Source organism: Rhinolophus sinicus, linkage group LG14 (assembly GCF_036562045.2).
Source record: "Rhinolophus sinicus isolate RSC01 linkage group LG14, ASM3656204v1, whole genome shotgun sequence".
Classification (NCBI taxonomy): Eukaryota; Metazoa; Chordata; class Mammalia; order Chiroptera; family Rhinolophidae; genus Rhinolophus; species Rhinolophus sinicus.
Window position 1 is genome coordinate 44,184,513 of NC_133763.1, and position 16,389 is coordinate 44,200,901.

Here is a 16,389-nt window from a genome sequence, read left to right on the forward strand (position 1 = left end):
GGCTTAATGACTGCTGGGCACTTCCTCTTGGGACCGGGCCAGAGTAAGCTCAGGAAATGCAAACTTTTTTTTTTTTTTTTTTTAAAGATTTTATTGGGGAAGGGGAACAGGACTTTATTGGGGAACAATGGTCAAATTGTTGTCCTTTCAATCTTAGTTGTGGAGGGTTTTGTTCAGCTTCAAGTTGTTGTTCTTTCAGTCTTAGTTGTGGAGGGCACAGCTCAGCTCCAGGTCCAGTTGCCGTTGCTAGTTGCAGGAGGCACAGCCCACCATCCCTTGCGGGACTCAAGGAATTGAACTGGCAACCTTGTGGTTGAGAGGACGCACTCCAACCAACTGAGCCATCCGGGAGCTCAGCGGCAGCTCAGCTCAAGGTGCCGTGTTCAATTTTAGTTGCAGGGGGCACTGCCCACCATCCCTTGCGGGACTCGAGGAATTGAACTGGCAACCTTGTGGTTGAGAGCCCATGCTCCAACCAACAACTGAGCCATCCGGGAGGCAGCTCAGCTCAAGGTGCCGTGTTCAATCTTAGTTGCAGGGGGCAGAGCCCACCATCCCTTGCGGGACTCGAGGAATTGAACTGGCAACCTTGTGGTTGAGAGCCCACTGGCCCATGTGGGAATCGAACCGGCAGCCTTCGGAGTTAGGAGCACGGAGCTCTAACCGCCTGAGCCACCGGGCTGGCCAGGAAATGCAAACTTTTAATTCTGGAATCAGTAAAGCACATTAGGAAAAGAAATCCACAAGTGAAGAAACCATGTTATGAATTCCAAAGCCAAGGAAAAGCATTGTAAGATTGTGAATTGGTTGGGGATAGGACCGTTTTACTCATTTTGGTGCAGTGCCGTAGTGATGGGTCGTTAACCACCCTTCCAGATTACCCAGGATTCGGCCTCTTCCGCTCTTGTGTGTTTCCAACTCCCATCCACTGTACGCTTCAGCTCGAGCCACTGAACGGTCTGCAGTCTTGCTGTGCTCTTCTGACAGCAGGGGAGGTGGCCTGCTAGGATGAAGGCCCAGCTAAAGCGTTAGTATTTTTCATTATCTCCCTTCCCCCAGGATTTTGCAGGAATCAGATGATAGAATATACTCGAAGGGCCTCTGTAAACTCTTATGAGCTATACAAATACTACCAGCTCTTCTTTGTTCTTGATGATTTGACTGATACTTGCTATTCTGCATTGCAGAATATTCAAGCAGATTCAGCTTTGACTTTGAAAACTATTCTGTGCTCAATACACCACTACTATGCAGGCAACAGTATGCGGTGTCCTTTCACTTAATCCTCACAAGTTTTATTATGTTTATTTCACCAGAGATTCAGAGAAATGAACTTGCTCAATGTATTCTGGCTCTTCTTAGGCCTTCCGGTGGGTTATGTGAAGTTCTTCCCAGCACTCACTACGTCTTCCCCGCTCACCTAGAAGCTGTGGGTGCCGGGAACTGGGTTCTGTTCAGTCACATCCCGTCCAGCCAGCAGTCAGGCACGTGGAAGGTGCTCCGAACATTCGGTTTAGGTGAATGAACTAATGAGGGCTGATCTTACAGCCATTGCTTTATTGTGAAGACCGCTGTTTTCCTTATAACTTGCTGTTCACTGTCTGCCTTCCCCTGCCAGATTGTAAGATGCATGGTGTTAAAAAAAACCAAAATGCAACCACATAAATGTGAAGATCCAATGGGCTTTATTAAGGGATTCGTGAATCTGACAGCATCCCATGTAGCAACGGAAAGGGCGCTCAGATGAGTTGTACAAAATGGAAGGTTTTCTAAGCACAGAGGGTGGGAATGAACAGCTCAGAGTGGATTTCAGGCAAGGACACCTCTTAGGGGAAGACGGGTCTTATCAGGCAGCTTACCCCACAAACATTGATCAGGAAATTCCTGATTGGATTAAAATTCCACTTCTGGGAGAGGCCGAACCTGCAGTTAGGTTAGTTATTAAGTTTTGGTTTGGTGATGGGGCTTAACAAAAGCGACTCCAGTTTGGTTTGTCTGTGTTTTTTAACAATGGGAAGACATACTGAGTGTCTTTCTCAAAGCCCAGGAATAATGCTTAGGACGTAGGAAGGGCCAGGCAAATGCTTGTGGGTAAATAAACAAATGATTGCTGGGCAGACAAGCAAATACTCCTCCTGCATTTTGTGACGTCCATGTATTTTTTTCTGATATTGACTTCTGTTTAAGACAACGGTAACTGACTTGGGGAACTGCTGAACGCTCTGGCTTCCTAATTCCTAAGTTCAATATTCACTTGCAGCTGAATGATGAAATCCTAACTTGAGACCATTGTGCTCTGTGCTCTTCCACGTCACATTCATTTCCTTTTCATCAGACGCAGCTCTTGAAGCAGGAAAAAATAACCCACTTATAAATAATCATCAGCTTCACTTTCTCGAAAAGTCACCTCGAATTTTACTATGCTCACAAAATGATTAGCGTTATTTGTGTGTCCTTTTCATCCCGTGCACTATGCATATGTGTAGACACACATCATGGCAGTTTGTGTTCTGCTTTTTCATTTAACATTGTACCATGTTTATCTCTTAAGAACTGCATACCATCCATTTAAGTAGTTACTGATACACATTGTAGGATTTTTCAAATAAACGGATAATTTCAAAGACAGTCGTAATTTTCTGATATAAATTCCAAACGTGGAATTCTTAGGAAAAAGATGTGAACTCATGGTACTTGACAAAGATTATGAAATTGGTTTGCCAATGTTAAGCCCATTTATTCAGCCACCAACTGATGATAATTTATAATTTAAATCATGTTATCAATGGAGTAGGGAAAATAGAAACCTTACCAGTCTTTCAAGTTAAGGACATTACTAGGGAAAAAGAACGTTAGTCGCCATCAGTTACTAGTTATATTTGTTCTCGTTTAGACTCAGAGATATTGAGGGGGAAGTTTATCTGCTAGTCGGGCTTGTCTTTCCCGCGGAGGCCGTGTACGGAGGCCGTGTACGTTGGAGTAGAGAGAGGAAGGGCTTTGGGACTGCAGGAGCGGAACATATATGCACCACCCTTGTGAGTTGTTAGTTTCGTCCATTCATTTACCAAGAAACTATTGCATTTATAAGACGAAAGGAGGATCTGGTCAAAAAGGAAACTTTGATCATTCAGCTAATATTCTTCAAGAGTTATTCTCACACTATCCTCTCCAAGTAAGGCTCCATCTTGGAAATTAGAAGAGCTCATTTTCCCAAGTATTAATTTCTTTGATTTAAAAAAAAAATAGTCAGATGCTTGCACTTATTAAGCCCTTGCTTCACAGGAGATGTCACTTATCAGCTAACCTTCATGACAACCCCCGGGAGGTTGGCGCTAATTATTAACACCTCACAGAAGAAGAAACCCTGATGCTTAGGGAGGTTGAGTAACTTGTTTGAGGTTCACACAGCCTGTTTGAACCGAGGCAGCCTCCATTGTTAAGCAGCCAGGAGCAGGCTGGTCGCTTTGCTCGCTATCCCAGCCTCCACTAGCAGGTCAGAGTAACGTCAGTAAAAAATAAGTAAATCAACTGCTGTTCCACTGAGATATTCTACCAATTACTCTGATTTGAATGCTTTTGTCACTATGGCCTCGGCTGAATGGAGGAAAGATGACTGGATCTAAAAATAAAGCTAGAACATTTGAGGAGCGATGTGCTTGAAACTCCCTTAGATGCTTCTCAACTCTGAAGCAACTTGGCTTAATTGCTCACTTTTGGGCAAGTCAGACAAGCTCGGGCTATTACTTCCTGTCAGGTATTGAAAGAATACCTATCATTAACCTCTTTCTTCATGTCTTCTAGGCAAGTGTCTGACCTGATTATTAAAACAAGCCATGTTGCAAAGATGGAAATTTACTGTTAACCCTTCCTCATCTTTCCAACCAAAAGGGGGGTGGGGGGAGGAGACACACCTGATTATTAAGTTTATCATACTGTGACCCATTTGCTAGGGAAGGTAAAACCCAGATATTTGGATTTTTCAGACAAACCAATACCCAGTTTATCAATCTGAAATTCAATACATTAAAACATTGGGTCATACAAAAATATTAAATGGCTTTTAACAATATTTTTCCTATTTAAAATACAGGATAAATATTGACATGTATCTCTATGGTACAAACATAAAATAGTAAGTTCAGGCAACCCAGGAATCCAGGTTATTCATCAATGTGATTAATTCAGGGATAAAATACCTCTCTGAATTGTCCATAATTTCCTCTAGCAAGTCAGGGTCGTCCTTTCCTGAATACTTTTTGTAGAAATTATTCATTTATCTTGGCTACTTAAGATAATTTCTCGGTAGACTTGAATATAACATGATAATAGTCTCATTTGGTACCAGGACCATTGGCAGTTTCTAGCCTATCCGTCCTTAAATGATTTTCCAGTTTTGACGTGGACTGTTTCCGCGTACACTCTTGAACCGTACACTCAAACCCTTTTGGGCACCAGAGCTGTTTACGAGCTGTATATGTTCTCTCTGTGGCTTACAGAGGGTGTGGGGTCGAGAAAAACAAAGATAGGCAAGTACTCTATGCATACGTTTTCCCAAAGCAGTCACCGAAACTGTGAACTGAAATAAAACTCAGTCTTCACATGGAGTAAGGGACAAGACTGGATTAGAAAGCCTAGGTGCTTCCATTGTAGAGCACAGCATGGCAACACAGAGGATTAGCTGATTGTTAAGGAGGAGATGGCAGAGTAGGCCCGTGTTGGGTTTTAGTGTTGGCTCTGTTACCAACATTGATCTTGAATAAATCCCTTATGCCTGTATCTTCAGTTGGACTGGGTGATAAAAGGTTTAGCTCCAGTTTTGAACCCTTGCTTCTGAATACAGCAACTTCGGAACCCTTCCTTCTAACAAGTGGTGGTTACTCTGCACCATAAACCCCTCACTTTACCAACAAGATTCAGTTAATGAACAAAGACCAAGCAAGGGATTATGTGTGGATGGAGCTCAACAATTGGGATGGGGGGAAACTAAGCCTACACATAGCTCCATTTAGTTCTTCTTTCCCATAATTCCTTATATTTCCTCACTGATGGTGATCGTCGTTTTTATAGAAGGGGAAAGAAGCACATAAAGGTTATGAACTCGGGTCCATGGAAAATGGCAGAGTCCAAACGGGAGCCAGCCTGCCAAGTCACAGCAGGCTTCTCCTGTAAATGCCTCGTCCATCTGCCATGACACTCAGGCATGGGAAGGGACTTTTCATTGTGTCCTTACGATTAACTGCTCTGGGTGCTTTCAGAGAGGTTGTTTCAAAATTCCCCTCTTGCTTGCCTTAAAGAAGAGGAAAGGGGAAAAAAATCAATTTAAAATAAGTCATGTACACAAAGCCCAAAGCACATAAGCTGAATGATTAAATTTAATATTAGCAAAGGTCAAATTAAATCTTAATAATAAAAATGAACACAGTAATATTTTTCTCAAATAAAACATCTGGAGGAAGAAACATTTCTTCAAAAAAAAAAAAATTTTTATTTGGAAAAGCCAGCCTCTTACAAGGTTTTTAATCTATACTTTCACCCTGTCAATTACAATAATATTTTAAAATACATTGAATATATAATTCATTGACTGTCTATCATTACTCTGCCTCAATTTAAAAGATAGTAGGTAAAAAAATATTAGTTTTCATTCTGGTCCATCTTCCCTCCTATCCTTATACTAAATGCATTTCTCTACTTTTCAGGTTAAGTGAAAGGGGTCACAAAGTTTTTAGGTTTGTCTGGAGAGTAAGAATGTGTCCAATAATTCTAATTTTCTTCAAGACCTCTGGGGGAAAAAGAAAAGCAGTTTATTGAACTAAAAATACTTAGCAATTTCCCAATCTTATCCTTACAGGTTTGCCTGGGGCCAAATCTCTCTGGCTCTCTGTAATTAGCAAACATTAAAACAAAAACAAAAAACACAAATGAAAAAAACTAAACACACAAAGATTGAATATCTCACACAGCTCTAAGCTACACACAGATATAAATGGAACTTCTATGAATCAAAGGGGAAAAAAATTCAGGAAAAACAACAACAAAACCATTCCCAGTCTCACAGTTTAACTGAGGTTTTAGTAAAACCTAAGCTGAATTCAGCTGCTGTTTGAAATATGTCTGCATTTAATTAGATATGTTATCTTTACCAAGGAGGCACAAATACATAGTTTTGTATATTTTAATACTAACTTTTACACTGAAAAAAATAATACTAATTGACCTCAAAAGGGACAATGATCTATAACCACTCAAAATGTGTCTGTAAAAAGGGGTGCAAAAAATAGTAATTTAATGAAATCAACTCTCAAGAACTTAGCTTCTAATAACCATCCTAAGAAAAGATACCCGAGGGGTGTTGATGAGTACAACGTGTCTGGAACAGCCAAGATGTTTCCAAAATTTTATGCCTTAAGTTTCCTAAATATATAGCAAGCAGGCACATATGCCAGGCAACCATCGATGCAAGGGAAATATTTTAGTCAAGATTTCATAAAATCCCCAACTTTCAACCAATATTTCTATCCATAAATTGTTCAGTGATCATGTCTGACATTGTATTACAAATAACAGGGAAGCAAGATTAATATTAAATTTTAGATTTGCATCAAACAAATTATTTTTCCTTGTAACGGAACACTTAAAATAGATGAATTCAGCAGAATGGTTTAAAAAGTTAAGGCTCCCTAAAGATTCTAAAGACTAAAACTTAAGGCACATATTACAATCTTCATGACACTGTTAAAAGCTAAGATTAAAAAAAAAAAAAATACCCGACTTCCTTTCCTCACTCTTTGTCAACCACTCCGTCTCCAAAGGATATGGTATTTTTAATTGAGGCTACTGGTAAGGAGTGAAACAAAAATTCCATCGAGGAACACCTGGGAGGATTTCCACACAAATGTCCAGTATTCGCATTGAGCACCACTGGGAGACAGATCACAGGCCAGCAGAACATTTTCAGATATCGTGGGTCGCAAGCTGCTCCGTTTACCCTTTGGCCCTACGTGTTCAGACTGGACTCTCCGCCTCCTTGGGGCCTCCTGCTAAGCCGCTCTGCTCTGGAGCGTCGGCTGCGTACGTAACTTCTTTTGGCTTCTCAAAATCTACACTGGTCTCCTCCTCTTTACTTTCTTTTTTCTGCTGCCTCTCTGCTTTCTGTTCTTTTTCCACAAGTCGATAGTTGATGCCCATGCCGATAAAGAGATAGATTCCCGCGACAATGAGGACCCCGCCGCAGGCCCAGTACGTGTACTTGTAGTCTCCGTACATGTCATTGAGACGACCTGGAAAACCATCAAAACAGTTATGTGCATAAAGATAAACAAGGAGAGCCTTTTCCAAATAAAGCTGAAGGATCCACTCAGAAAGATACCAACCGAATCCTCCAATAGCCCACAAATGACAATTAGTTTTAAAAGGAACTGCTAAAAATGACCTGATTTTTGTTTATGGTGTCATACTTGATTTTGGATGGCCTTGCATATTGTTATTTTCAGCAACTTGAAAATAATGAAATCTTGGCAAATTTGAATTGGGAAAATACCTAGAGATCACCTATAATCAATTTTCTCAATACACAGTGGAAAAAAATTGTTGCTCGAAAGACGTGTAGGAGTCTTGCCCGAGGTCACAGAGCTAATTCCAGTCTTCCAGGCCCATGCTCGTTCTCTGACATCAGCATTTTCCAAAGAGCGATCCTGTGAACACTCATTTAGGCTAAAAAGTTACCAACAGCAGTCAATTCCTGGGATCCATTCTGAGTGCTTAATCCTCACAACAGGCAGATTCTATCATTCCCATTGTATATTGCAGAAACCTTAAGTGACTTGTCCAAGGTCACACAGCTAGTAAGTGACAAGCTAATATAGTAGTATATAGTATGTATAATATAAAAAGTGAAATAGCATATGGATAGTTTATGAAATATGTATAAGATAATAATAGCAAGTGAACTAGGTTGACTTTGAACCCAGAAAGCCTGACTTGGAAGCCTGTGCCGTAACCACTGTGCTACTGGAAGCTCCCTAATGTTTCCAAAGTCAGATTATCTTGGGAAATGGCGTATCTTCTATTAAAGACTTTATGAGATCTGGTAATAAACTTATATCTTGGTGTTTCCAAACTGCTTTCGTCAGGCCATGAAATCCTTGTTAAAGCAATCTATTAGCATGTCATCGAATTGTATCTCAAGGAATAAACTCTGGACAACCCTATTCTACACCTACGAAGGACTTAATATAACCAATTCAAATATGAGTCCATATGGTTTTCTAACTCGGGGCATCATTCACTCAGCAGTCTTGACTGAGCCTCTACATACACGAGACTGGGTCTGCTAGGCCCTGAGGAGAAGGGTGAGCAAAAGAGATAATAGCTACAGATTAGTGGAAAAGAGGGATGGTAGTCAAATAATTACATCAACTGTGATGCGTGCTACGAGGAAGGTTTGAAGGCAGAAAACAGGGGTTTGTGGCAAGTAAGTAGGGTCAGGAAGGCTTCTCTTAACAGGTAAGCTAAGACTTACAGGAGGCTAGGAATTCTCTGGGAGAAAGGGGGTGGGGAAAGGATCCAGGCAGAGCACAGCAGGTGCAGAGGCAGGTGGTGGGAGGAGGGCCAGGCTGCTGGAGCAGAGAGCACAAGGTGAGCATCAAGAAATGGGGGGACACAGGGGCTGGCCCAGTGGCTCGGGCGGTTGGAGCTCCATGCTCCTAACTCCGAAGGCTGCCGGTTCGATTCCCGCATGGGCTGGTGGGCTCTCAACCACAAGGTTGCCAGTTCGACTCCCACAAGGGAGGGTGGGCTGTGCCCCCTGCAACTAGAAAACAGCAACTGGACCTGGAGCTGAGCTGCGCCCTCTACACCTAAGACTGAAAGGACAACTTGACTTGGAAAAAAGGCCTGGAGGTGCACACTGTTCCCCAATAAAGTCCTGTTCCCCTTCCCCAATAAAATCTTTAAAAAAAAAAAAAAAGAAAGAAAGAAATGGGGGGACACAAAGGTCACTGCAGGCCACATTGGGGAATTTGATCTTCAGCCTAAGAACAATGGGCAGCAGCTGGGAGTTCTAATCAGCTGAGTAACAGATTACATTTGCAAGGATAAACAGATTGAAGGTGGCTAGAGTGGATACAGGTAGACCAGTTAGGAGGCTACTGGAGCAGCCCAGATAGGAGATAGGAACTATGGATAAGGAGGTATTGTGATGGAGAAAGTGGTAGATTGGAAAGAGATTTAGGAAGTGAAAACTGACAGGGCTTGGCAACTCATTTGGGTATCAAATGAGGAAGAGAGCATTATCAAAAGTCAGTTGTAGGTCCTTTATGTATCTTCACTCACATCCTAAATCATACTTTCAAAAGTATGAGTCACATCCAGAAGGAGAGCTAAGTTATTTTTTTCACTATGTATTATCTATTGAGCTATTAATTTAAAAGATTTAAGAACTAGTTCCCAAATTATATACTCACTTACTAGCTGTGTGATTTAAGGCAAATTATTTCACCTTTGAAAGCCTCTATTTCTTCACATATAAGGTGAGAACTCTAAGAGTCCCTCCCTGCCTCAGATTTGTGAGATATAAGACGATACAGAAAATGGTTAGGACGGTCCCTGGTACACTAGGAGCTTACATGGTAGCCATTATTATTACTACTACTACTTTAATTATTACTACTAAAATAAACTCCATTATTAACATGCCAATTACCACCAGTGCTTTAGAGGTGGGGTCTATTTTACATGTTTTTGTACAATAAGCATATAAGTTTTACAAAGAGAAAACATTTTAAGAAATAATGTCATTAGTAAAAAATTATTTCCCCCGTCAGCTTGATGGTTCAATTTAATTCAGTTCTGTATTTGAGCAATTATGCTGTGGCAAGCATTGTGTCAGCACTGAGGGTAGAGAAATGAGAAAGACTTGCTCTCTACCATCAAGAAGCTCACCGGTCTCTGTTTTCTATCACCTTCCCAATCTTCGAAGCCTGTTTTATGTTAACCGAAGCATGGATGGGAGACATACTATACATACCTAAAAGTGGTGGTCCCAGGAGGACAGGACAGCATTCCACAATGGTCACCAATCCCACAGCACTGGAGAACTTCTGGGGTCCAACGAGGTCCATCAGTGTTTCAAACAATACCGAGCTGAGCCACCCAAATGCAAACCCGAAGAATCCCGCATAAATACAGAACTCAGTATAGCTGGACGACAAAGGTGCTAGCAGGTGACACACTCCATTTGCAATAACAGCGGCAGCAAAGAAATACTGAACTCGAGGTCTTATCCACTTTGTGTTGGCTACAAGTCCCATAGAAGGTCTGGCTACCATGTCAACAAAAGCCAGAATGGAAAGAAGGAAGGCAGACTTCTCACTAGAGTAATGCCGACTCTTGCCGTAACTACTAAGAAAGACCAAAGGAGCAAATAATCCAAAAAACATGATCACGTTTCCAGAGAGGTATAGCAAAAAGCCTCTGTGAGTGAACAGGGACAAGTCCAGAAATTTATTAATTGTTTGGAAGACTGATGGTTTCTCCTCTCTGCGGTTTCCTCCGATGAGATCTGTACTTGCATCACCTGCCACTATTTTTGCATCAGATTTTCCAGCTTCCTGAAGGGTCTGTTTAGACTTGTATTTCTCTGTACTGGTTGCTGGAGGCCCTATCGGTCGCATCAGAGCTCCGGCCACGCAGCAGTTGAGTAGGAACGCCCCGAGGATTAGGAAGCTTCCTCTCCAGCCGTAGATACCGAAGAAAGCCTGATTGAGGGGGGCGAGGGTAGAGAGGAACACAGGGCTGCCTGCCATGGCCAATCCATTTGCCAGCGGCCGTTTCTTGTAGAAGTACTTGCCAATCATGGTCAGAGCTGGATTCAAGTTGAAGGCAAGACCAAGACCTGGGAGGAGGGGAAAGAACCAAATACTGTCATAAATGTCAAATCTCTAAAACCACTTAACCGGACAAAGTAAAATAAAGGTATAAATAATGGAAAGGAGACACAAATCCCCATTATTAGAGGACAAATTGTATAGGGGTGTAAAGTGTGAGCTCTACAAACCAGACCAGTGAGTTCAAACACCAGCATCACACTGGCTGTGTGATGTCAGACACGCTGACCTGCCCGCTTCGTGAAATGGGCCCACAGCACTGCTGTGCGTAAAGCCCTTAGAGCAGTGCCTGGCATATAGTAAACACTCAATACATATCAGGCATTTTTATTGTTATTTATAGTATTTAAAGGTGAATAACTGCCTATTTTTCAAATCTCCAAAATCGCCTTCTATGGATCACTATAATCATAGACGAGCATTCAGTAGACAATCATCAAATAGAGGAAAAATGGTTTTACAACAGAAAATGCAACACAGAATTTTCCTTTTACAATAGTACGAAAAACTAAAAAGTGTACAATTTATAATGACTACAATTGTGTACCTTTCCTGAAGGGTTGGAGAATTAAAATTGACATGCACACACGTTTTTGGATAATAAAACACGTTGACAAGATGTCAGTTCTCCCCAAATGAATGCACTAATTTAATGTGATTCCAATGAAACTGTCAGGGCATTTCACTGTGGAGATGAGGTAGAACGGCTAAAACATACTTAGAGAACACATGGAGTGGACCAGGAAGTTTGTGGTGGTGCAGGAGGAGTGGGACTAACCATAACGGATACTTAAATGGACTTACAAATAAAAGCTGCTACTATTAGAATAGTGTGGCTCTGACTCAGGAATATGGAAATCTACATGGATCAGTGGAAGTGGATAGAAAGTGCAGGAACATACCTGAAATATATATAATCGTTTAATGTAAGATAAAAGTGACATTTTAAATTACTGAAGGGAAAAAAAGGAAGAAAAGAAAAAAAGAAAAATTACTATAGAAAGAATTATTCAATAAATAGCGCTAGTATAATCAAATAACTTCTAGATGTTCTCCCTGGCCCCCTCTGCCTCCCTGCCATTTATGTTTAAGCTATTCACAGAGGCTTCAACCGATAAACCAGAGCTGTCACACCCCTATTTCAAACCTAAGGGCTTTCTATTCATAACCTTTACCCTGGCCCTTGCCTCGCTCCCTGACCTCATACCAGACCATCCTCCCCCGCACTAAGCCTGCTGCCGGGTACGGCTTCCTCCCCCTCGCTTTTCACAGCTAGTTGCCTGTTGTTGCTCAGATCTCTGTTAAGATCTTCTCTTCAGTGAGCCCTCACCTTCACTGACCACTCAGTCCTTCCCCGTCAGAATATGGTTCTGAGGCTTTGTCTAGTATTTATCACAACCTGATATTTTTCTTATTTATTCATATATTTGAGCAATACTAGCTGTCTCCTCCCATGAAAGAGTGTGCCTTTGCCCAATGTGTCACTCTGTCCTCACAGCACCTAGAACAGTGCCTGACGTGACATGCTTGTTGCTCAATAAATATTTGAAGAATGAATAAAAGAGCAAATAAACTAGCCACGTGGGAACAGAGTTATAGTTCTTTCTTCACATTTTATGTCAAATGTTTTCATCCATCCAGAAGTTTTAAATATAAAAAAAGCGTATTTTAAAAAGCAGGCAAATGTTTTCATAATCTTGGAGTGGAGAACACCTTTCTAAGAATAACATAAAAGAAATCATAGACTGAGAATTTTGAATACCTGAAAATTGTAGACACTTAAAGAGGGAACAAAGTGGGAAAATGGTAAATTTTTAAAAATTTTCTCAAAATTTAACAGCAAAAGATTTGTTCAGCTCTTTGGTCTCGGCCAGATGATGAAGGGAACGTCATCATTCGGAAAGTGTCGCAATAAGACGCACCAGTTATGCCGCAGCTGTGGCTCTAACGCCTACCACCTTCAGAAGTCTACTTGTGGCAAATGTGGCTAGCGTGCCACGCAGAAGAGAAAGCACCATTGGAGTGCTAAGGCTACAAGACGAAACGCCATCGGGACTGGTCGGACGAGGCACCTACAAATTGTAGACTGCAGATTCGGGCATGGATTCCGTGAAGGAACAACACCTAAACCCAAGAGGGCAGCTGCTGCAGCATCCAGTTCCTCTTAAGAATTTCAATGATTAGTTGTGCAATACATATTTTGATTCAAAAAAAAAAAAAATTTGTTGAGAACTGATATTTGTACATCCATGTTCACTGCAGCATTACTCACAATACCTAGAGGGTGGAAGCAATTCAAGTGTCCATCAGCAGATGAATGGATAAATACAATATGGTGTACACAGAGGGTACCAAAAAAATGTGTACACGTTTTAAGAAAGGAAAAAACTATTAATTGTAATACTCACTATATACCAATAACAAAAGATGAATACAAGTCACGTTTGACTTCTGCAATTACAAGAGGTGCTCAAAGTGGTTACTATCAGCATCCAGACACTTCTGACGAAGGTGAACTGCATGAGCAGATAATATCTCTTATAATGTGTATACATTTTTTTGGCACCCCCGGTAAGTATAATGGAATATTATGTAGCCTTAAAAAGTACGGACATTCTGACACATACTACAACATGGATGAACGTTGAAAACATTATGCTGGGGGCAGCAGGTTAAGTTGGTTAGAGCGCGGTGCTCTTAACGACAAGGTTGCCGGTTTGATCCCCACATGGGCCACTGTGAGTTGCGCCCTCCACAACTAGATTGAAACAACTACTTGGAGCTGATGGGTCCTGGAAAAACACACTTAAATACAAAGTTAAAAACAAAACAAAACAACATTATGCTAAGTGAATTAGCCAGTCACAAAAAGACAAAAGCTGCATGATTCTACCTATGTGAGGTACTTGTCATATTCATAGAGACAGACAGTAGGAGGGTGTTTGCCTGGGCTGTGGGGGATGGGAGGAGGGGGAGTTATTACGTAGTGGGTACAGAGTTTCAGTTTTGCAAGATGAAGTGTCCTAGGGAAAAAAAAGTGTTCCAGAGATGGATAGTGGTGATATTTGCACAACAATGTGAGTATACGTAACACCACTGAACTGAACACGTAAAAATGTTTAACAAGGTAAATTTTAGGTGTATTTTACCACAATTAAATATTTTAAAAAAAATTACTTTGGAAGAATAACTCTCATGTAAAAGGATAATAATTTAACACGTAGAGTTATTATACATTATTCTTAAATCAATAAACAACAGTAGCTCTTTTTGTTTAAAAAACCCAAATATACTGCCACAAACATATAAAAACATTTACTTTCCTAATAATCAAAGAGATACAAATTAAAACCAGTAGATTTGTTCATCTGTTTAATTGGCAGTGATTAAAAAACATAATATCCCATTATTGTCAAGGGTATATTATCTCACACATATAGTGGTAGAACTAAATATAACCTTTATGGAAGGGAAGTTAACTTATATGTATTTAAAAAACGTAGAAGTTTCACTTTTACAAATCTATTCTGAGAAAATATTCACGATCACAAAGGACTATTAACATAATACTATTTTACTAACAGTGGAAAAACAAAAAACCCTAAATATTTAATAAATATCTAAGAGACTAGTCAAATAAGATTATGGTGTGTGTGCGTGTGTGTGTGTATGTGTGTATGTATGTATGTGTGTGTTCAATGGAATAGAGATTAAAAAATGTTTTCTATCAGAATATTTAATGACATGGAAAGATGTTCATGATCTAGTAAGTGAAAAAAACTGGCTATAAAACATACATAATCTGACCCTTTTTTGTTCTAATGAAAGGTTATAGATGCATAGAATAAAGTTTGGAAGGATATATATCAGAATGTTAATAGTCATATTCTCTGGATTGTGAAGTGACGAGTAGTCTTTATTATACTCACCAGCAGTTCATTATCTTAATTTGGCTATTAAAAGGGGGGGAGGGATTATTAAGAGGATCCTTTATCACTTAGAAATATATATGGACATTCTATCAGATAGTTTTTGTTTTTTTTAAGGAGGGTGCAGCTCAGTGGCCCATGCGGGGATCGAACCGATGACCTTGGTGTTATTAGCACTACCCTCTAACCAACTGAACTAACAGCCACCACCACCCCCAGATAATTCCCTATTTATGTTTAACACTCTCTCCTGCTCCAATAGAAGTCTGTTCCCCATGAGAGGAAGAGGTAATGAGTACAATAACCAGCGACCACCTTTGCAACACGTTGCCAGACACATTTTATCCACCACCACTGACTACGCTTGGGACAAGGGATGCAATCATCTTTCAGTTCATTCCTTCATCCATCCATTCATTCAATAAACAATGACCACATACTGGATCACAGAAATTTCTTTAAAAGTTTGTTTCTGGTACTCTTAATGTACTTATAGCTCTTCAAAATGATAATCAAGTAATTTCTATAAGGAAGGAATTTCACTCAAGAGATCTGAAAGACGAACACCAAATAGCCAGCAATAAATTAATAGTGGAAAATGAATCAACAGCAACTCACCTCCAATGACTCCAATACAAAAGTAAAGTTGGTGTACACTCTTACAGAAAGAAGCTGCAACCAAGCCGCTGCCTGACAAGAGGCCACCAACAATCATGACTAGACGACTGCCGTATTTATTCACCAGGACACTGCTGATAGGACCTAAGAGACAACCAAAATTTAGTGGTACAGAGGAAAGGAACCTACCCCTCACATCTACACAAGGCATTAATGACACTACATATAACAAGTCCTACCAAATAAACAGATACAACAAAAGGCAATGGTAAGAAGACTGCTTTCGGTAATTATTTCATAGTCATAGGTACGTGTACTGGAAAATAAAGAGGCTAAAAAAACACTGATTGTGTATCTTTTATATCTAGAAATACTAGATGGGATTTTACTAAAATATAAAACACTAGTCTACCCTTAATCTTTCTCTTATAAGGCAGACTGGCTGAAAATGTCTCGGTAATGGGTATTCACAGGCTTCTTGATTTATCTAAGATATATGGTCAACATATATTTAGTAAGTTCTGTTTTAATTTTTGGACAGGCACACTCATATGATGAGATGATTTTAGAGCATTATTTACATATTATCATAATTGTGGTTTGTGTCATATTTTTTAAAAAGTAAAAAAGACAAAATACATAATTATTTTTTCCAAGTTTAAGTAATTTTGCAATTAAGACATCTAAATTTAAAACTGTTTCCAATTACATTGGATGTTTCAGGTACTGAATTGAATAAGTCTTTCAGAGTTAACCTGGTTCCATGCCTATATTATACTATTTTGTGATAGCAAGACTGTGAAACAGTGCTTGCAGGAGAAGGTTAAGTCAGAGAATGGTCAAAATGTCCTTGGGTCTAACAACTCAAGAGGATAGGAAATGGAGTGTTATTTAAGAAAACCAGATTAAATTTCTTCAGCTAAATAGATGCATTAAAAAATATCAGTTTTTCCTGA

General features: G+C 40.1%; 1 protein-coding gene and 1 pseudogene across 1 annotated transcript in view; one reads left to right on the forward strand and one right to left on the reverse strand.

Moving 5' to 3' along the window:
* Positions 1–1,666: 1,666 nt before the first annotated feature.
* Positions 1,667–16,389, reverse strand: part of SLC16A1 (solute carrier family 16 member 1) — a 35,938-nt gene continuing 21,215 nt past the window's right edge. The window contains exons 3-5 of the mRNA XM_019730400.2: positions 15,434–15,577; positions 10,028–10,894; positions 1,667–7,280 (exon numbers count right to left, since the gene is read on the reverse strand). Of these exons, the coding sequence (XP_019585959.1) occupies positions 7,006–7,280; positions 10,028–10,894; positions 15,434–15,577 (1,286 nt within the window). The 3' untranslated portion in view covers positions 1,667–7,005. The remainder of the gene's footprint in view (positions 7,281–10,027; positions 10,895–15,433; positions 15,578–16,389) is intronic.
* On the forward strand, positions 12,761–13,054 carry LOC109446717 (large ribosomal subunit protein eL37; annotated as a pseudogene).